Below are 23778 nucleotides of genomic sequence, written 5' to 3'. Positions count from 1 at the left end.
AAAATCACCAGTCACGCAGCGCCGCTTGGGGTAATGCCACAATAGTAATTCTTTAAAATGCTTCCTTAATGCTGCGTTCCGATCCTTTCACTCCACCATATTAAGAAGCGCTGATCACTTTAATGCCATTAATCCCCAGCCCCTCTGCGCTGCTGCAGCATCAGTGCCAGATACAAAAGTCAAAGTGAGGGTTGACAGCACAACCCCTAAGTAAAGCCGACACTTCTTAAATTAATGCTGGCACGGGGCGTGCTTACCTTGGGGCCGGGGGGTGGCCGGTAGATTTCTCTTCTGGGACTTTTCTTCTTTATAGAGCTTAGTGTCCCTCTTATTGCTCTGTTTTCCTTTTTTTTCCAATCTGTGCTACTTCTTCCTTCTTTAACTTGTCTCTTTGGTACACGTTTACAAAGTCCCACCAAGATCCTCGTCGCGAATGTTAGGTTTGTTCTTGAGTGAATGAGTGTGTCAAACTGCACGTAGGTATAGTAGGACTTTATTGGGTTGATACAGAAGGTAGGTTTACACGAAGCAAGTAGGTTAGGTAATTAAGCAGGGAGAGACATCCACCGGCCCCCTCATCCTTTAAGTTTCAGGCCCCAACTGACATTGTGGAACATACAGGCACACTTCATTCATAACATTCTACACCAACGTTCTGTCAGGGACTCATGCATACAGAACAATCAAACAGGAGGCAAACACAGACATAACAGGATTCTTAAGAAGAGGGTGCACGAGGGAGTGGTGGAAGACTCCAGTGGCAAAGGAGTGGTTGCAGTACTCAGCCAGAGCAGGAACCAGGGTGTCAATGTGGTCCTTGATGGTTTTGGAGGAATAGGGGTGAACTTGTTTTGACAAGACTTTCATAGATCGGACTTGTCTAGAAACCTTGTCTGAGGAGAACAGGGGAAAGGCAGAGAAGGAGGGAGGAGAGGTGGCCGAAGAAGGGCCAGAGGAACAGCCGGGTGTAGAGGGAGCAGGGGGAGAGGAGAGTGAAGACAGGATTTCCTGAGTTTTAGAGATGAAATGAGAAGCCAGGGCCATGCAGAGGGCCTGGGAGAGGACAGGAGAGGTAGAGACTGCAGCAGGATTGGCCAGCTCCTTGCAGATTTTAAAGAGTTCGGACAAGTTGTTAGATGCTGCAGCGATGCAGGCTTGTATGTGGGCTCTCTTCTTGGTGCGGAAGGAGAGATGGTATTGCCTTTGGAGCAGGCAGCAGGCCAGTTTGTCAGAGGATGTACCGGAAGCACACTATTTTCTTTCAGCCACCCTGCACTTGCGTTTAAGGGTGACGAGGTCTGAGTCGTACCAAGAGTTGCACTTGGCTTTGGGCTTCAAGCGAATCCTCATAACAGGGACAAGAACATCAAGAGTATCAGATATAGCAGAGTGCAGCATGGAAAGGGCTGTGTCAGGGTGTGAGTCAGCCAAAGAGGGTGAGGGGGGTTAGAAAATGGTGGCGAAAGCCTCCACTGACACACGTTTCATGTGTCGGATAACCAAGAAGGTAGGTGGCAGTGCTGGAGTTGGCTTTGCCTGAGGGTTAGAGTGGGTGAGATGGGATTGAAAAGGGAAGGCCTGAAGAGATGAGAACATTCAGAGTGTGCCCTGCAGAGTGAGTCGGGCCAGAGGGCAGAATAGAGAGTGAGAGAAAGTTGCAGAGGTCACAAAAGAGTACAGTGGAAGGACAGGAAGCATCCAGGTGGTTTTTGAAGTCTCCAAAAAGGAGGCGTTGAGTGGTTGAGACCAGGAGGGAAGAGGAGAGGTCCGCCCACTCAGAGAGGAAAGAGGAGACCTTACCTGGTGGCTGATAGATGGTAGCCCCAGTGAGGGAATGTCCAGGAGTGCGAGAGAACCTGCAGACGAGGTATTCGAAAGATGAGTGGGCCTGCATAGGCATGACAGAGGCAGGAATCCACTCAGGGAAAATCAGGGCTACACCCCCTCCATAACGGTTGGATCTGGGCGCGGAGAGGATCTTGTAGCCATCAGGGAGGAGAGTTTCAAAGCCCGTGTACAAATCAGAGGTATGCCCTATGGAGGTGTAGAGGAAGCCTGAAATAGGGAAGAAGATGAAGGAGGAGAGGGCAAGGTAGTCAAGGAGGAAACAGCAGGGGTAGGCAAGGAAGCCATAGATGGGAGAGAGGGTACAACTGGAGCAGAAAGGAAATTGATGAGGCGCCGAAAGTGTCCATCAAAGAGGAGAAGGTTGGCTTGCAGGCCTTGGACCAAGACGGTACCATTCAAGGATGGTAAAATTCTGATAGACATTTATGATGACCCTGGTGGTGGAGAAGCAACGAGGACCTCCCAGCGGGAGCCAATATTAATGTGTGAGGAAGAGTAGGGAGCGAGCAACGCAACCATATGAAGATTCTTTAGGTCGGGTGAGGAAATGACAAAGAGAATGTTGGTGAGAGTCTCTCTGGTGGAAGCACTGACGTAGGTGTCAGGAATAGGCAGGCCTGGGTTGGATGTGTCCTTCTTGAGGTTTTTCCTTCCAGACTTAGTAAGGGGTGAAGGATATGAGATAGCAAAGCAGTTAGAGAGGAAAGGAGATATAGAAAGTGCCATAGGGAAGGGCACATAGTGTGGTACACTTAACCAGGCAGAGCTTCTGAGGTGCATGGGGGGGGGTAGGCAGGAGGCGCACAAAGGAAATACAAACAGGACTGGGAAAAAACAATGAGAACTGGAAAGGGTAAGAGAGCAGAAAACAGACCATATGAGGGCAAAAGGAAGTGAGAAAAGGCAGAATGTGAGCACAACCTAAATTACAATTTAAGGTGTGAGAACAACCTAAATTCAGTTGTAAGCTACAGGCAACAAACAATGCATGGTGTGACCACAACCTACAATTACAATGCAAGGTGTGAGCACAACCTACAATTACAATGCAAGATGTGAGCACAACCTATAATTACAATGCAAGATTTGAGCAACCTAAACACGATTTTCTTTTTTCCCAATATCAGGAAGGCCCGGATAGGCACAGACGGGGGCCTTAGTTGTGGGCCTTTGTTGGAGGGCCGGCTTCTGCCTGTCGGCACCTTCGATTGGCTGATGAGGAGGGGGCAGCTAATTGCAAAGGAGCAGCAGTCAGGCAGTGTAAAAGAACTTGGCCATAGAACGTGGCGGTCATCTTGCAGAGTGAGCATTTCTGGTCTGAAGATATGCAAATGTCCACAGAACTGCTACATCAGCAACAAGATGCAGCCAAACATGAGCACTTTGCAGGCAAACAAAAAACACTGGTTTTCATCTTTTTAATTTTTTTTTCATTTTTGAATTTTTGTTTTTTTCAATTTAAATAATCCCAGCAGAGGGGGAAGAGCACAGCAGGGCTTACCTTCATTTTCTTTTTGCCCCCAAGAACACTGCTCCATCAACTACCTGCACTCAGTTGGTGGGGGGAGGGAGGCAGAGACTTCATTTTGCTTCTGCAATGGGGATGGCTTTCTCACGGCTGCCATCCTACATGCAACCCACCATACTGGATACCGTTCAAAGGTTTATACCAGCCTCCTTGCCCGAGGCTTTCTAGTATTTGCAGTACCTTTGATTTCTTGTCAAAGACTTTTGACTGTATGAAGTGGCTTGTACCCTTGACCTTCTCTACGTATGACCACTTTGACTATTCGCCTCCTATTTTAGCTATTTTCTCTTGCGGCTTCTCTAACGTTCACAATCTCGGAATTCATCATTCTTGCTACAATGTGCATTTGCTCGCAGTGAGACACCCCTTGGTTTTGCACAGTACATAGAACATTGCTTAACCAGCTGACATGACATTATTCAAGGCAAATCTATTAAATTATGATTTATGTTGGTCATGTCAAACTGAATCTGGCTTATTTAGGTGTATGATTTATGAATGCTCTTTTGTTTAAACGCCTGCCCAGCCTGCAAGCATTCCACCCGCATAGCCTTGTGCAATAAGGAGTCTGCTGTAAGCAGGTCCAGAAATTAGAACGTCCTTCATCAAGAACGCGGGGTGTGCAGGAAAGGCCCTCAGCCCTGGGAGCTCCGATGCTGGCAGCACCATCATCCCACATAGCCATGTGGGCCCAGTGCACAGCTCCGAATTGAAGAGCCATAACATTGTGCTAAGGAGAGCGAGAAACACAACAGCATCGTAGCTGCCAGGAGAGGTGGGCGCTGAGGGGTAGGGTGTCCCCAGCTGCAAGGAGAGCAAGCAGCATGAGAGCAGTGAGGCTGCCAGTAAAAAGCTGAACCTGAGGAGAAAGTATCTGGGCAGAAACAGGTGAAGAAGGAGCAGCTCGACGGTGCCCGGAGGAAGCAGATCGCCATATAGCGAGCGCAGCCCAGTGGAGCTGCCACAATGCTGCAAAACGTGCCCTCAGCTCCTACACTGAAGGCTTCCGTTGAGAAAACCCCCCAATCAGCAACTACGGGAAAGGGGAGTGGTAGGAGATCGGCGCCTAGGAGCCTAGCCTATTATAGACTAAAACCCCAGTGTGCTGGAGGAAAATAGGGGACACTGTACACCTGCCCCCAACAGCAACAGTGACATCTGGGGTACGGACATCAGGGCGGCCATAAGCTTGTTTCCCCCCTGCCTCGCCCACCAACCAACTGCCCAACCCAACAGTTTGGTGCCTCTAACCCAGGCCCCACTACAAGACAATTAAGGGCACATAGACTTCAACCCAATCATTTTGCTGCTGCAGATAAGCACGACAAAGATAGAATCAACAACAGGCAGTGCTATACGAAGTGACGAGCACCAGGGCTCCAGGGCAGACACAACCTAGCGCCCCCCCCCGTCTGTTGCCTGGGCTAACAGGGTGGTGCCTCAGCCAGGGGCCCCACCAACGAGACAGCTCACCAGGATTGGCAGGTCGCTCGCATCATGACAAAGCAGAGACATTGCCATCAACACGCACAGATCACAAGTAAAGAGCCCTAGCCTTGGGGAAAACGCCTCAGAGCCAGGGAGGATCACTGAGACCGCCACCGCAAGTAAACTTGCAAGCAGCATGAATGAATTACACTGCGCCCCCACCGCACCCACCAAAGAGCGATAGGTCCCAGTAAAAGCAGGGAGCACCCAGGCTCCGCAGCACTCTAACACAAGCACCCCTAGTGGAAGCAGGGGACCTCCCCAAAAACAGATCCACCAAGCTTCATCATAAATGCTCTGTGGGTACAGCAACAACCTCCGGGAAACAGAACTGGGAGCTAAGCTCTCTCCCCTCTATCCCCACTGAGAAGTCTGAAGCGCTCACACAAGGGTGCCAACCTCTGTCTCAGAGTGAAGTAAAGAGCAGGTTGCTGACTGGGAAGGCTACTGGAGAATCAAGTGACTCCACCCCACCCCCAGAGCCAACCCTCCTGGCCCGACACTCACCCCATCAGGCTGAAAAGGAAAAGGGAAACCCACTACGCAACTTAAAGCAACAGCTCCTAATGGGTTGGTAGGGGGGCAGGAGGCGTGCCCCCCTACAAAGAAACCTAGACCTGGCGGCAAATGTTGATGATTTAGAAAACAGGGAAAGGAGAGCAAACATAAGGATCCAGGGCTTCAAGGAATATCCCAACGAGAAACACCAACCAGCCTGGAAAGAAGGGTGAAGGCGTTGGTTGCCACCCTCCTTCCTTCACCTCTGACCGCAGAATCGGAATTTGAAAAAGTGCATCGAGCAGGCAGCCCCACGGGCGGTCCACGATCAGTTCTAGCCAAGTGCCACCATTACAGGCAGAAAGTAGAAATTGTCAAACATGCAAGGGAAAGAGTTTATAGATTGTGAAGATTCAAGGGTAAAAATTTACCAAGACTTGTCAGCCACTACACTAGCCCAAAGAAGAGCCTACCGAACTCTAACCCCCTGGCTGCGAGAGTGCAATACAAGGTACAGATGGGGCTTCCCCTTTGTGCTCATGTTTGACTACGCAGATGAAGAATATAGAGTGGTCTTGGGGGAAAAGGCAACCAGTGTATTGCGAGGCCTGCAAGAAAAGGAAGGCATAACTGAAGGTGAAGAAATACCGTCCTTGTCGGAACAACAAGAAGGCCAGTCTGACCTTGGTCACAAAGTGGGCCGATCAAAAGTCAAGAGAAAATTCAAAAGACTAAACACCCCTTGAACAGAATAGACGAGGAATTAAAAATTCATTGCAAAGTGGGCCTCAGAGGGGCAGACAGAACTCATCATTGACAGCGCAAGGGAAAGTATTCTTTTTAGCGGACTAAAGAGAAGGACCGGCTTCCAGATCTCTAAAGCAGAGCCTCTCTCCTCCGCCCCCTCCCAGGCCCTATTCTGTGCCAGCAGTCGGGCTGGCAATTTAAGGATGGAATCAAAATACACTCACGCTTGCTATCAATGGCAAGCAGCGATTTATGTACAAATGGTTCTTGGGGTGACACCGGTTGCGTGGCCCTTAGTTTATACCTAGGGCATCTCCAATGCTAGAGGAGGCCCTTTTTCTTCCTCTTCTCTTTCTTTTTTCATATTGGGATGGGAGGGGCGAAGGGGTGTTGGGGGTTTTGGGGGACCAGTCAGGGTAGCAGAAGGAAATATGAGATTTGACAATTGAGGTGGTAGGGTGAAAGTGACCTCAAGCATTGCATGAAAAATTCTACAATTGAGGTGGTAGGGTGGTCAGCCCACGATATGGTGACCATAGAACTGGAATTGGGTCCTAGCAGAAACAGATACACGATGGACATGTAATGATATGCTTTTTAGAGAGTCTCTAGATGCAGAGATAGAGGAATTTTTTAAAAGAAACGACACAGGGGAAATCTCCCACACCACGGTATGGGAAGCAGCGAAAGCTACGATGAGGGGTCTATTAATAGTGCAAGGGGCCTCAGTAAAAAGAATTAATCTCCTTAAAGAAACTCAGCTGAAGAAGGCCATTAGTCAAATGAAAGCAGCTTAAGAGAAAGAGAAAGGAGACATGGCTGTAGCCATAGCGGAAATCAGAGAACTCAGGCAAGAACTTAAAGATGTCTGGCAGTGAAAAGCCTTGGCTCACCTTAGATATGTAAAACAGAAATACTATGAGAAGGGGGACAAAGCGCATAGCCTACTCGCAGCCAAACTGCGAAAACAAAGGGCTGAGAGAGCGGTCAACAAAAGAAAATCCCTATCAGGTGCCACCTTTGATAACCCAAATGACATAACCGCTTGCTTTGCTCAATTTTATGAATATCTATACACTTTAGATTGCAGCCCCTCCCAAGTGAGTACAGCGGAATTCACAACCAAGTTCTCATTCCCCCAATACAGTGTGCAGACTGTGACGAGCTAAATAGCCCCATAACATCGGAAGAGGTAGACCACGCCATTTCAAACTTAAAGGCAGGGTCTGCACTGGGTCAATATGGTTTCACCCCAGGGTATTAGAAGAGGCTAAAAGGGGCCCTCAACCCATTGCTATCCCTCTAGTTTAACGACAATATGGCCACTGGGCAGGCGCCACCATCATTCACGGAGGCTAGAATCATTGTACTACAGAAAGATGGGAGGGATAAACTTGCATGTGGCTGGTACAGACCGATTTCATTATTAAAAGTAGACACGAAAATATACGCAAGAATACTGGCCAACAGGATGAGCATGGTCCTCCCTCTGCTGATCCATAGCGATCAGGTGGGGTATGTAAAGGAAAGGTAGGGCACAATCAAAGTGTGAAAAACCTTGGACTTAATAGCCTCGGTCGAAGCATGTGACGTGAACCCCACCCTGATCTCAGTCGATGCAGAAAAAGCCTTTGACCGGGTGGAATGGTGGTTTGTCACCCAGATCCTCGAAAAATCGGGCCTTGTCCCTGAGCGGGTACAGGGGGCGCTGGCGCTATACAACAACACTAGCGCGAGAGTCATGCTCAACAGGGTGGCGTCACCTCCATTCAAACTTACTAGAGTAAACAGGCAGGGATGCTCCCTCCTTGCCACTAGTCTTCATCCTAGTTATGTAGTCCCTAGCCCAGATCATCTGAAATGATAACAGGATAAAGGGCCTTGAAAAGTTTGGCATAGAGTACAAACTAGGTTTGTTCGCAGGCGACGTTCTGGTCTTTGTCACTCACCCCTCGCAGTCCATCCCTGTCCTACTAGACAGATTGGAGGAATATGAAGCACACTCAGGGTTCATCATAAACCGCAATAAAATGGTAGCCCTCCCACATAAAGACGCTAATTCTCACACAGATTCGTTCCCTGCAAAGTGGAGCCTGAAAGTCACACACGACAGCATTTGCTATTTGTGGATCACAATAACAAATGAATTGCGTGGCCTGTACCAAGCTAACTACAAACAAATCTGGTCAAACTTTCAGCCTGACATAGAGAACTGGGCGAAACGTAAACTCTCTTGGGTGGGTCGGTTCATGGCCATAAAATGAATGTCCTGCCGCGGCTTCTCTTTTTGTTCCAGTCGCTCCCCATCACACTCCCAGCCTCTTTTCTCACCACATCCAAAGGCACCCTGCTAGCCTTCCTATGGGAACGGAAAAGACCTTGGATTGCGTATGACACACTGATGGCAAACACAGACCTCCACAAATACTATAGTGCAGCAAAACTGTGAATCCTTGTAGACTACATCCGAGAAGCCAAGAGCAAACAATGGGTTCACTTAGACAATGGTCAGTTCGCCCCGGTAACCCTGGGAGAATGGCTCTGGGCACCCCCGAAATCTATCCCACGTAAAGCACGAGAACACCCGGTCCTAGAAGTGCTATGGTCCATATGGAAATAAAATATGTAATCATGGCCTGAATCACGACCTTGTCTTCCCCCCTTACCTGCATATGGGCACCCCCAATTAGGGACTTTATTATAGACCCACTCCGCTTCCAACCACAATAGGAACATGGATTAGTCAGAGCAGGTCAGATGTGGAAGGATGGGACCTTTCTGACTAAAGAGGAATTAGAGAACACACAGCAGGGCTTAACGATTAAGCCTCTCCCGAACCTGTAATTAAAGGGAGTGCTCACAGACCCTCAATGGAACGAACTGTTGAAACGCCCCATCACCCCTTTTGAAAACATATTAAACACACATCCAGGGATGAAAGAGCTGATATCAAGAATATATAGGGCTCATAGAAAGAGGCCACTTGCCTCCACCACGCACCAAAGTGAAATGAGAAGAGTCCCTATGGTGGAAAGACAATCAGGAAGGCTGGGCAGCGATATGCAGAGCAGTCTGGAGATCAACCATTGCGGTCCAATATAAAATGCATGACTGCACGCAAATGCACCTTACCCCCAACGTCTGGCAAAAACGTATGCAGGCATCACGCCCTATTGCTGGCGTGGGTGCGCACAAATTAGCACATACTGGCACCAATGGTGGGACTGTCCATGCATACTAGCTCACTGGAAGGAGATCCTGGGCTTTATTCACGAGATAGAGGCCATTGATAGGGAACTCTCCCCTCTCTTGGTACTATTCGGCCTTGAATTAACCGAGGGGCAGTATATGGTTCATCGGCGCATGTCTAGGAATTTGCTGTTAGTGGCGCGCGTCAGTGTCACAATAAAGTGGATAGGGAGTTCCCTGCCCGCCAAGGCTGACTGGGTGCGCAAAGCGAAAGAGATTTGTGAGATGGAAAGCCTTACGGCAATGCTCTTGGAATCTCACACACACATTGACACACAATGGCTCCCCTTCCTAGAGTTTTTCAGGGAATCGAACAACCTGATTTTGTGACCTCTCGTCCGAACAGATGTCCACAAAGGTAAAGAATAAGAGAAAACAAATAGGACCCTCCCTCTCAGGGGACAAACCCCATGCAATACCCTGACACTTCTGTCCCCGACTAGCGCGTCAACATTCCTTACATACTGTAAGGTTACAGAGTTGGGAAGGTACAAACCCATGCCCGCCCAGGTGCGCTTTGTCTCTTTCCTCTTTTATATGCTTTTCTCTTCTCCCTTTTTTTTTCATTGTCTTTTCCTGCAAAGGTTGGCGATCAGTAGCTCCTCACAGGGTTTCCCTGCTACCCGGACTAGTTGGGTTTGGGGGGGAGGGGTGAGGGAAAAGGGTGAAAGTGGGAAGGGGGTTTATTCGTTTACAAAATGTTTTTTAAACTTTGTGGATCACGTGCTGAGTCAGTATCGCAAGAGAGAAATGTAATTTATCTGTTATTCAACCGTTGATCACAATAAACATGTTAAAAAAATGACTTACAATGCATATTTAGAATTTCCACCCCATGAAGTCTTGCCAATATTTTATTAGGTAGTACGGTAATTACTTCCTTTCAGATTAATTTGACATTCATAATCTTCGACTTTTTTATATTAATAGCCATCTGCATGATAACCTCTAACTAGAAAGATTTTAAGAAACTTTCAATTGTAGGGTGGTGGAATAATATTTGTACCACTCATAGATTGGAAAGGTGCATGGCAAACACATCAACTTTATCAGCCAAATATAATAAGAAATGACATGACTTTACCAATTATTTAGATAGCACTAGGCCATAATATATCTTGAGCATAAGAATATGTATTACGTTAAGCAATTGACTTTTTTCAATTGTGTTCTGGAATGTTATTACGTAAACCTGACAAGGATTACATGCAATATTAAAAGTGATTTAGTAATGTTGGATTATATATGTCCCCATTGTTTTGTCTTCCCATCCTTCTGTTTTATCTTAATTTAGATTATGTCCCGGACAGTCCTTAGATTTGAGATTAGTTCAGATCCTTACTTGTACTTTTATGTTGTTCACTATTATATATCTTAAAAGAATGTGGGCCTAATCATAAATTGAGCACTATCCTGGCTGGGATACCACCCAATTAGCGTTAGTGCCCACCCATTTGGTGGTATTACTGCTGGATCACGAGTTGTATGCTTGCTGTTAGTCCCCATTCCCCATTGGGTCCATTGGACCCAATGGAGAACTTGTGGTGCAATTACCATGTGGTAATACTGCCAGCAGTAATTATGCCAAAAATAGGGATTTTTCAGCATGCCCCCCCCCCCATCTATGAGCTGGGGGTAAACATGCCAGACTCGAGATTGGGTGGACCCTTAAATGCGGTGGGAACACCGTTACCACCGCATTTAAGGTTCGCCCAACTCGTGATCAGGCCCTGTATAGGAACTAGCATTTATATGCTGTATTAATGTTCTGTTATTGTGAAATACTAGGCTATCGTTTGGATGTGAACAAAAATCAGTTAAAATAAAAAAATGTAAATACCCATACTACAGCATAAATATGACATTAAAGCACATATCCAGTAAGCACATGGAATTATTGACTTCAATTACTTATTAAGTGACATTATAAAGGTTTCAGCTTTGAAACTTTCATTCTTCTACTTTCCAATAGAAATCTGCCACATATCAGATATAGGTATGCTTTGAATGAGCGGGCAGGAGCCCCCCCAGCACCCCAGCAGAGGAACCACGAGCGAGACCACGAGGATCAACACGGACAGGGCCTGCCTGACCCTGTCCCCACACGCCGCCTGACCCACGTATGCCGGGCGCAGCGCGGGATGAAACCGAGGCTGAGCCTCGTTGAAATCAGCTGTATCCGCCGGCAGGCGGATCACGCCGGCGGCCAGCTACAAGGCCACTCTAAGGCCTGTTGAGAGCCTGTTCACCCCCATTCACTTTTCTTCACCGTGGGGCGAGGGCAGGAGCCCCCCCAGCACCCCAGCAGAGGAACCACGAGCGAGACCACGAGGATCAACACGGACAGGGCCTGCCTGACCCTGTCCCCACACGCCGCCTGACCCACGTATGCCGGGCGCAGCGCGGGATGAAACCGAGGCTGAGCCTCGTTGAAATCAGCTGTATCCGCCGGCAGGCGGATCACGCCGGCGGCCAGCTACAAGGCCACTCTAAGGCCTGTTAGGAGCCAGGGGCCACAAACTCTGCCCGTGCTGCTCCAGGTGGAGTGCACCATCGAGCCTAGAGCCAGGACCCCTTGCAATCCACCTACAGGGTAAGCATACTGCCCCCTCCTCCACTATCCACTCCCGACCCTCGAGCTAGAGCCCTGACCTAGCACCTTCTAACATTGCTACGCCCAAGGTCCCACATGCACCGTTGTGCTTCTGAACTGCAACAAAATATTTAATGCACAATCCATAGCCAACCAACCATGCTCTTGCCTTACTCTGTAATATGCTGCCATATGACAATAGTACCGTTACCACGGTCGCCCAGAGACCACTGTGATACTGTGTAGTGCCTTATGGTCGCATAGTGACCACGCTATTGTGTTGTGCCTTATGGTCGCTTAGTGACCACGCTATTGTGTTGTGCCTTATGGTCGCATAGTGACCACGCTATTGTGTTGTGCCTTATGGTCGTATCTAGACCACACTATTGTGTTGTGCCCTATGGTCGTATCTAGACCACACTATTGTGTTGTGCCCCATGGTCGCATAGTGACCACGCTATTGTGTTGTGCCTTATGGTCGCATAGTGACCACGCTATTGTGTTGTGCCTTATGGTCGTATCTAGACCACACTATTGTGTTGTGCCCTATGGTCGTATCTAGACCACACTACTGTGTTGTGCCCTATGGTCGCATACTGTGCCCTATTTTGCTGCCCACATTGCATTCTGATTCTAGTTGTGCCATGTTGAACGATACCATCGCCATGCCTCAACAATCCACCAGCTCACCAGCTGCCCCACTGGCATTCCTCTCCAACATTCCTCCCACCTACTTCCTACCATCATTCTTCACTGAAAGCATCCCCACAGCACGTCATCCTCCACCCAGCATAACTTCCTACACTAGACCCATCCACACCAGGAACCAACTCCTAGGTCTCCGTTCTAGATACCCTAGACTCACCCACCAAGCACCTCCCACCACTCTTAACACGACTAACACGCCACCCCCTACAGTCAAAACACCCTTACCTAAACCCACCATGCCGCACCCCATCCCGGCAACACCACTCAACACCACCCCTACCTCGGCCCAACGCACACACAACCTACAGTGTGCCCTCATAAACGCCAGATCCATCCCTGCCCATGCCATTGAAATTCACGAACTCCTAACTAGCTTGGACCTCGACATCCTAGCCATCACCGAGACATGGCTGCACAGCGCTGCAGGGCCAGCCCTCAACCTTACTATCCCACAGGGGTACGCCATTATCCGGCAAGACCGCCTCTCCTCAGTAGGTGGTGGGGTAGCATTCATCCTGAAAGATCACCTCGAGGCCAGACAAATCACCTCCAATCTAGGTGACAACATAGACTCTCTAGCTATAAAAATTGCCCTCTCCCCTAACTCCACCATCACTTTCAACCTAGTCTACCGCCCGCCCGGCCCACTAACAGAGTTCCATGAGAACCTTGTACACCGCCTAACAGAAAACCTAAAACCCACCTCCAAAAGCATCTTTCTAGGTGACCTTAACCTGGGGTATAACGACAAAAAGGACAAGCCTGCTAAATCTCTTGCACTAGCCCTAAAAGAACTAGGCTTCGACCAAAAAATAACCTCACCCACACACAACAAAGGCCGTATCCTGGACTGGATAGCTGACCACAACTGTCACGTCGACATTAGCTCCATCACCCCGACTCCTTGGTCAGATCACCACCTCATTCACTTCTTTATTCCCGCTGTATCTAACACAAACAAACCTAACCCCATTCCCCCAGCACTGGCAAGATGTGTAAAAAATCTCACTAAAGATAAAATTACTCCCCACCTTCACATCCTCTCCACAGACCTCAAGTCATCTGACCCGTCAGAATTAGCAGATATCTACAAGAGCACCATAAGCACCGCCATTGACGCCATTGCCCCCTTGCAGACCAAAAAAGCCAAAGCTATCAAACACTCAAACACCTGGTTCTCCACTGAACTCAAAGAACTCCGCTCACAGAAAAGAAAAGCTCTAAACTCCTGGCAGAAATCGCCTTCCCCAGCCACCCTATCCTCCTACAAAAAAATCACTGCCCAATACAAAAAAGCCATAATCACAGCTAAATCAGTCTCTTATAATGATAGAATTGCTAATGCAAGCTCCGAATCCAAAGAACTCTTCGCCATTTTCAACGAACTCACCACACCGGCCACCAAATCACAAGACATTGTTAAAGACCAAATCTGGTGCAATTCCATACAATCTGCCTTGTTAAATAAAATTGAACTCCTACAAACAAAAATTAAGGAGCACCACAAAAACCTATCACTGCACCTCAAATCTCACACCACCACGAGCCACATGCCCACCCCTAGCTCGGGAACCACATCCACCAAAGCCCCCACTACCCCGTTCAAATTCAGGGAAGTCACAGAACACGAAGTTATTGAGATAATGAACAAGATCAAACCATCCAATTGTAAAGGAGACCCCTGCCCCGCCAGCCTGATCAAAGACTGCACTGAAACACTCGCCCCTTTCCTTAAATCATTCATCAATGCCTCTTTCAAAGCCAACACTGTCCCTGACAGTCTAAAAGAAGCCTGGGTGCGCCCGCTTCTAAAAAAAACCACCCTCGACCCTGAAGTAGCTACCAACTACAGGCCCATCACCACTGTGCCTTTCCTGCTCAAGATTCTGGATAAAATGGCCTACACACAAATCCAGGATTATCTCGAAACCAACCATATCCTAGGAAAAAGACAGTCAGGCTTCCGACCAGGTCACGGAACAGAGTCAGCCCTACTTGATCTGAAAATACAGCTTGCAGACACTATGGATAAAGGCAAACCGGCACTCCTTCTCCTACTGGATCTATCTGCCGCCTTTGACCTTGTCAACCACGATATCCTAGGCATGCACCTAAAAAATGAAGCACACTTCTCCCCGGAAGCCATTGCATGGGTTGCCTCATTCCTAAATGGCAGACTCATGAAAGTCTTCTCAGACACTGCCTCGGCAACCCCTACCACCATCCACTGCGGCGTCCCACAAGGCTCCTGCACCGCCCCCACTCTCTACAATATATTCACCCTTCCTCTCTTCAAGGACCTCGACTGTCGTAACATAGCGTACACCAACTACGCAGACGATACGCAGGTACTACTCCCTCTAACTGGGACCTACGAAGAAGATGCTACTGCATTAACCAAAATCTACACAGCCATCCAAACCTGGATGGCGGCCAACGGCCTCTGCCTAAACGGGGACAAAACCGAAATCCTCATAGTAGGGACCAATGAAATTCTCAACAAACTCCCCCCCCAATACAAATCCTTCAACATTGACAACTCCACCATCTCAGTCTCCAAGTCTGTTAAAACCTTAGGCGTTCACCTAGATGCCTCACTATCTATGTCTCGCCAAGTCAACGCCATTGCCTCTTCCTCAGCACTTACCACCAAGATGATAAATGCTGTCAAGCCGTTTCTCTCCGCCAAAAACTGCCTGTCCATCGCCAGAGCCACTATAGGTACAAAACTAGACTACTGCAATGCACTGTTCCTAGGCACCTCCGCCCACAACCTAAAAAAACTCCAAATCACGCAAAACAATGCGCTCCGGGCAGCACTGTCCATTCCAAAAAGAGAACACATCTCGCAAGCAAGGAGAGATGCCCACTGGCTACCTGTGAAGGAACGCATACTGTTCAAAGCCATGACCATCACACACAGATGCCTATCCCTGGATGCCCCACCCTATCTCGCAGAAAGAATCACACCGAAAGCCTCCATCAGACCCACCAGAGCTCACCGCACCAACATGATTGATGTCCCCACGTTTCAAAGATCCAGGGCGGGAGGAACCAGCTTCCAACACCTCGCACCAAAAAACTGGAACTCCCTACCTACCTCACTAAGGAACGAAAAATCATACCATACCTTCCGTAAAAACCTCAAAACCCTCCTATTCCGCTAAAGTCTGCCACATTCACTCTCATGCTTGCATTGTATCCACAGCATAGCATAACCTTTAAGCTCAATGTTTATTACCAATGTGAAATGTACTATGTAACTCGGTTACATCTGTAAACACATTCCTATGCTTGTGTTCATGACTAAGTCTGCTGTAACAGCGCCACGATGCCCCAGGGCAGTTCTGTGCGCTTTATAAATGCAAATAAATAAATAAATAAATAAATAAATAAATGTGTGGCTAACACACAAAACATAAGAACATGGATTTGAGGAAGGTCACCAGGTATTGCATGAAAAATCGTTCTGCAACTCTGTATATAATTAGAATGTGGCCTTTCCACTGGACTTTGCATGTAACATTGTGCCTCAATGTGATTGCAGGACTTTAGAATGTTTACCGATATCACAATAGTGTAGCTATAGCACATGATGAAAAGGGCAATTATACTTACAGACGATTCTCCACTTTACCTTTGTATGAGAAGACGTCACCTTCTTCCTTTCTGCTCCCAAACGCCCCCATTAACCATATGTATTTTCCAACCAACTGCTAAGAACCACTTTTTTATGCACCAGATGAATTGACAATTGTATTTGATTGGCATAACTTCATAACTTTATTGAATCACTAAAATCACATTTCAAACAGCCCACAGTTTTTCAGAACAGGTGCTACACAACTCAGCCTGAAGAAGTCATTGAGCCCTTGTTGTTGGTCTACTCCAAATTATGACATAGGTGTAGTCCAGTTGATATCACATGTTTAGTTGAGATCAAAGCAGATGACTTGTGCAGAGAAAAGCAGTGATCTAGAGCAGATCAAAGTAGAAAAGTAGAGTAGATGAAAGCAGATGTGTAGTCCAGATGAAAGCAGAGGTATAGTCAAGGTTAATGCAGAGGTGTAGTCCAGATGAAATCAGAGGTCTGGTCCAGATGAAAGCAGAGACCTAGTCCAGATTAAACCAGAGCTCCAGTCTAGGGTAAAGCAGAGCCCTTGTCTAGCCATATCAAGGCAGAAGTGTAGCCCATCAAAGTACAGATCAAAGTACTAATATAGTCAAGATGAAAACAGCTGTTTAGTCCACATCAAAGCAGAGGTCTAGAGCAGGGCACAACATAGTTCTAGAGAAGATCAAAGTAGAGTTGTAGTACATATGAAATCAGAGATCTAGGCCTGATTAGGCAGCTCTCTAGTCCAGGTGATGGCAGCTCTGTAGTACTGATGAAGGCAAATATCTAGTGCAGAGGAAGGCACAAGTCTAGTCTCGATGAAAGCAGAGGCCTAGAGCAGAGGTCTATTTCAGATGAAGGCAAAGGTCTAGCTCAGATGAAGGCAGAAGTCTAGTCAATATGAAAGTAAAAGTTTAATCTAGATAAAAGGAGAATGCTTGGCTAGAGAAAGGCATCTGTCTAGAGCAGATCTAAACAGATGTGCATAGTAGATAGAGGTCAAGCCCACATAAGATCATACGTCTAGATCATGTTGTAGCAGAGGATTTGTCTTGGTCACAGCATCTAACCAAGATCATGGCAGAGGTCTTACCCGGGTAGCAACATAGGTCTATTTCAGAATGCAGCAGAGGTCTAAAGCTGGTCATAGCATGGAACTCATTGAGCTGGCAGCAAAGGACTAATTCTGCTAGCAAATGAGGTCCCACTCAGGTCACACCATCTGTCTTAATCAGGTCACAATAGATCTCTAGATCAAAAATTCATGTAAAAATAGCGATGTAGTGCAGGAGTCAGGAGAGGTATCTTGCAGGCCCCAGCAGTTGTGCAGTCCAGAACACAAAATTAGCCCAGCTCAGGTCACATTAATGATGCACCTCAAGTGAAAGCAGAGGACGAGGCTGACTCACAGCACTGGTCTAGTCCAGGTCACAGTAGAGGGCTTTGTGGAGCACTGTGCCCACAATAAGTCTTCCATCATGGACACAGGCAACTGAAGATCCTTGCAGCACAGAACCATTGTTGCTGTATACCCGAGTTACAATAGGATTTTCAGAAAGAATGTTCTGCACACGAATGACCTAAGAAGAGAAAATAAATTATTATATATAAACATAAACAATGCCCAGTATTCTACAAGTAATCAAGTGTACGTCTGCTTGGATGACATTCTACCAAAACAATCAAGAGTTTAGCTGAATTCATGGTTGGAATAGGCGTAGTGGGAAACTGATAGATTGTGTAGCTTACTATTTGTCCTTTGGCAACAAACTGTGTGATTCCAGGAAGACCAAGCAGCCAGACCACTCTCGATGGCTGTTGATCTATGCAATCTTATCTAACCCTATTGTTCACAAAACTGCTTCTGTGAATAACTCTTACTGAAACTAGTGATGTTGTTTTGTATTTATAGTTTCAAGAAAGCATTTAGTTTTAGGTTTTTTGGAAACACTCTCTACCCACATTGCACCACACCAGGAACAGCCTCAAATGAGAACAGTGATGAAGACCCACCGGCTGAACATTGCAGTTTTGAAGTTCAGATGTATTGGAACCTCACAGAAATACAGCTTCAAGTTTGGCACCTGCATTTTATATATTTATATTACATATTCAGTAAAAAAAACTTTGTTAAAGGGACGTTATGGTTAAGTTGCGCTACCAAAAACCTATGAAATTCAGTGAAAAAACTTTGTTAAAGGGACATTATGGTTCAAAGTAAAACCGAAAAACCCCTGAAATTCGGCAGTTATGGTAAGATAAGCAACCATAACTCGCGCCGCCACCATGCACTGCTAACACTAACACCCAGGACATCAAAGATGACATCACAAATGTCATTGATGACATCACTGATGACATCACATGTGCATTTACCTTTCATGAAAAGTCTGTACAAGGGATTCTTAGTGTAATGTTAATAAAAAAAAGTGTCAAAGATTATTGGAATAAATATCAAGTGCTAATCAGTGCATTAAGCTACACATTGATATAAACAGCATTCTATTATTAACTTCAATCCAGTATACTAAGGTACTCATGTAGAAACATAGGCATTGTGTGCAGCATACATGATGGAGGTGCAATATTCATAAGCTTGCCATGTTGAATATTGAAATGATAACTGTTTTCATATTAGAGTTTTGCGTACAGTGAAACTTGTGATAAGTAGGTAATAAAACCCACTTACTACATAATTGCATTATTATACACAAATCACAAAGAGACAACACCACATACAAATATGAATATATTCAAGGGAATTGAAGTAGGAAAAAGAAACAGCAATAGTAGCAGAAAGTGTTCATAACCTAACTGATTACCTTTATGGAGAGAAATGATTGCTCTGTTTCAAAGCTGTTACTTACCCTATCTATATATATGACATGATGTGTCTGGACCCTAAGGAAAATAGTGTGAGTACCACATATAAAAATATGAGCATATACAGGGAAAGTACAGTAATAAAAAAACATCAAAAGTATCAGAAAGTTCTGATAAATCTACTGATAATTTTAATGCACAAAAAGGATTGCTATCTTTCAAGGTTGTGACTTCTCCTATGTATATGTTTCATATTATATGACTGGACCATAAGGGAATTATTCTAAGAACATACTTGAAGGATAAGTCTACGAATATAGTAATTTACAATTTTTAGTTCCTGACTGTCACTGAAGAAAATCATGTGGCCTAGATATGTCAGGAAAGTAAAAAAAGGGAGAGCCAGCCACGTGATGTCATCAGTGATGTCATCAATGACATTTGTGATGTCATCTTTGATGTCCTGGGTGTTAGTGTTAGCAGTGCACGGTGGCGGTGCGAGTTATGGTTGCTTATCTTACCATAACTGCCGAATTTCAGGGGTTTTTCGGTTTTACTTTGAACCATAACGTCCCTTTAACAACGTTTTTTCACTGAATTTCATAGGTTTTTGGTAGCGCACCTTAACCATAACGTCCCTTTAACAAAGTTTTTTCACTGAATTTCATAGGTTTTTAGTAGCACAACTTAACGATAATATCCCTGACTTCATATACATGTAACATAGAACATACTAACCCCCTCATAGTGATTTTCATGTCCGCGGACTACCGCCATGTCCGCGGACACATTGAAAATCTGAGCGTGGTGAATGTAAATTTAAATAGTGTGCCCCATTTCCCCTTTGAAGTTGGTTCTGAAAAGAGCCGTTTTTTTTTTTTACAGATGCTTGACAGACACCTGTTATTTTGTATTTTTTTTCTTGTTTTTTTTTCTTACTTTACTCCTAAAATCTTTACATAACCTTCTCCAAAGCAACCCTTACATTCCAAAATAGAAAGGCATTTCCCGTAAAAGATAAAGAAATGCCATCTTCTTTAAAATTAACAGCATTACTGGCATCAATATTCTCATTGTTACAGAAGAACATACCAGCTCTAAGCATGAAGGCACACATGCCTCGGTTGATGACACACCTAGCAATGTTTTGCTGAGGACAAAAAACTGAACTATTGTCCCATATTGCCCTAGGTAGTAATCCAGAAAAAATTACTTCGGCATTTGGAAGGATCTTCATTACAGCTTGAACCAAGCGTTCCAAATCAGCCAACAAAGTAGGGGCACTGACGTTGCCCAAATGGAAAGCACAATAGTGCAAAACTGCCACATGCGGACTGTTCATCGTGGCCATATCCTCACAAACTTGTGCAATTCCCTGTACATTTCAATCAGGCACAGTGCTCCACACCACCTCCACTCCTTTCACATCAAAGTTCTGTGCAACATGCCTGCATTCAGCGTACTGCTGTAAACCATGCACAAACAAATCTCCGAGCACCAACACCCTGACTTTCTCCACTTCTGCCATCTTCACCACACACAGTCTCTTTCAACACAAATCCACAACCTCGACATCTGATTGGCTGATCCGTACAGTCTTCTTTCCATGTTGGATTTCCTGGAAAAACCCGGATGTAGCACGGCCTGTCCACGAACAGCCGCAGTGTCCGTGGACGGCGTCCACTTTACTCTCTGTGCCATTCCCTCATTGCATACAGCTAAGCAATCACACAATGCGAATAACGTCCTCAGAACACCCCCATTTTGTGAATTTTTGAACATTTCAGGACAATTATCATTTCATTATTCAACATATTAACATTACAAATATTATACTTTCATCTTGTACTCTGCACACAATGCTATGTTTCTCCATTAGTAGCTCAGTATACTAGATAGAATCCCATAATACAATGCTATTTATATGAATGCATCGTTCAAAGCACTAATAACGGTATGATATTTATTGCAATATCCTTGACACTTTTTTCGCAACATTATAATAAAAATCCCTAGTACACAAATTCCATGAAAAGTACATACACATGTGATGTCATCAGTGATTTCATCAATGACATTTGCGATGTCATCTTTGATGTCCTGGGTGTTAGTCTTAGCAGTGCACTGTGGTGGCGCGAGTTATTTTTCATAGCTTACCATAACTTGCGATTTTCAGGGGTCTTTCGGCTGTACTTAGAACCATAACGTCCCTTAAACAAACTTTTTTTAATATCACGCAAACAATATACAAACATGGCGTGCAAAAACCAACTTCTCACAGATGGCTTTACACAGAATGTTGCAAAGTAAGAATTTATGCTCGTTCACAGTGAAGGTCAGCTGCTTCCATTTTTTTCTCGGGCCCCGGAGAGGCTCACGAAGCGGACTATAAGGTTGTATTGTGTTTTGACCTTAACAGACAGAGATTGTGATGAAAGACTTCTCTTGAAGGAGTGTTGCTAAAACGTAAGAGAAGATAAGGATGAAATTTATGAAACAAAACCACTTTTATATATTATATCACTATGTGAAAGATCGTTGGCACACGCGGAGTCGTGTTTTGGGACTGCACCACTCGTAGACAATGGAAATTGCAATTGTACTGTAAGTAACCCTTTAGATTATTTTATACCAAATATAATTACAATAGCGTAGCATTAAAGACCGCTCAAGTTGAACTTGTTTGTTGAAAGTCGCATAATGTTTTCTACCGCGCACTATCACCGCCGAATTGATCTCCTGTTGTTTAGAGGGCTCTGAAAAAGGCAGACGATACAGGTTGGGTTAATATAAATAATTTAACCGGTCTATAGGCGGTCAAGCGCTCTACTCGCTGTGCCACTTCACTGTAGCCTGTCAAGTGGCACAGCGAGTACAACGCTCGCTTTGACATCCGTGCACAGCTTGCTAACGCAAGTTTGAATCCCGGCAAGGCCAAACTCAGCCTTTCATCCTTCTGTGGTCGATAAATGAGCACCACACACCGTGGTTAATAATAAGCACCGCTTAGATACCTCACGGTTCTTAGCGCTATATGAATGGGAAAATATTATTATTTTATTATTAACATATTCCATTGCACTATCTTCGATAGCAAATAGTTTCACGCCCTAATAAATAAAATGATGATTTTTAATGAAGATCGGCTGGTGAGACTAATTTATGTTTTTTAAAACAGGTATGTGGCCCCATTTTGCCTATGTCATGATTTACAGACTCCAGCGGATGGGGTCTTCAACTGCCAGGTGCAGGTCCAAATATGCAACTTCATGACCCTCACCATTTTATGGGACAATCGCCAAGGACCAATATGCCCTTACGCAGTACTAGCAGCTACAAACAACATACCAACCAATAGGGTGGTCTAATGGCTCGTTTTTGGAGCAACCTTCCGATTATCAGAGCGACCATTTACTGTTTTTATCATAAACCAACAGCCTATCTACCGCAAAGGAACAACGCGTGGCTCCAAATAAACTTTTGCTGATCGACAGCAGAGACAATAGCAAATCGCTCAATATTCACTAAACATTTCATGTGAAATAAATGTACTTTACCAAATGTACAATCCTGCTGTTTACTTTTAAACCACACTTTCATATTCCGAATTGTGGCGCACTGAGTTGTAAGCTGATCTAACACCCTCTGTACCGCAAAGGAACATCGCGTGCCTCAACATGAACTTTTGCGGATCGACAACAAAGACAAATGCAAATTGCTGAATATTCTCTAAACATTTGATGTCAAATAAATGTACTTTACAAAATTTACAATCTTGCTGTTTGCTTTTAAATCTCTGTTTCATATTCCGAATTGTGGCGCGCTGTGTTGTGACATAATATGTGTTGTCTTCCGGGTTCTGTGTAAAGTCACTTAGGACTGGAGAGGACTGGGCGCGTTTGATGACGCACCCTGTAACGTCACGGAGAGAGGCAGGGAATATGAATGCTTTGTTAATATCAGGCTTAGGGGCGGGAGATATGATTTAGTGTCGCAAAAGCAAGTCAGCCAGGTCAATAGCGCCAGTCATAGGATTATCACATAATGTCGGCGCACACCAGCCGGATTTATCGTTTCTTTAGTGGACAAAAAGTCAGTTGATGCCCATAGGAAATTGTACTATTAGAGGACAAAAGGAGTGGTCTTAAAACACTTTCACCCTGACAACGAACAATACAAACAATGTTCTCAGAACAACCCCATTTTGTGTAATTGCAACCATTTCGGGACACCGCGAGTGTTCTTAGAACACATTCAACTAGACAGATTACAATACGGACAGCGTCCTGAGGACACCCCCAGTTTGTGTATTTACGAACAATTAAGTACACCGCGAGTGCTCATAGCTCATTTTTACCTTCCTTGCGAACAAAAATGACACATACTCCGTCCTCTAAACACCCCACCATTTAGTTTATTTACAAAATGTCAGAACAGCCGTGTTCTCCGCGGACAAATCGAACGCAACAAAAATGTCTAGCACATAAAAAAACAAAACATTGAACCTATCTCATACTCCCCCCCACCCTCCCCAAACACTCTTACACACTAACACAGGTAGGTCACTAAATACCATTTTGTATCCTTATTTCACTGCGCTGTACGTGGTCGACGGCGAATACAAGATGGCGGGCGCCACAGAAAATCTGACGTGCTCCACGCCCCTCACCGTCCAATCAG

At 45.6% G+C, this 23778-nt stretch overlaps 1 protein-coding gene across 1 annotated transcript in view; it reads right to left on the bottom strand.

Annotated features, from left to right (window-relative positions):
* Nucleotides 1-16413: 16413 nt before the first annotated feature.
* Nucleotides 16414-23778, bottom strand: part of LOC138570024 (serum paraoxonase/arylesterase 2-like) — a 771286-nt gene continuing 763921 nt past the window's right edge. The window contains exon 9 of the mRNA XM_069648557.1: nt 16414-17855. Coding sequence (XP_069504658.1) covers nt 17694-17855 — 162 coding nt within the window. The 3' untranslated portion in view covers nt 16414-17693. The remainder of the gene's footprint in view (nt 17856-23778) is intronic.

The sequence above is a fragment of the Ambystoma mexicanum genome, chromosome 2q (genome assembly GCF_040938575.1).
Source record: "Ambystoma mexicanum isolate Mex_15411 chromosome 2q, UKY_AmexF1_1, whole genome shotgun sequence".
In the NCBI taxonomy this organism is placed as follows: Eukaryota; Metazoa; Chordata; class Amphibia; order Caudata; family Ambystomatidae; genus Ambystoma; species Ambystoma mexicanum.
This window is presented reverse-complemented; position numbering and strand designations above follow the sequence as displayed.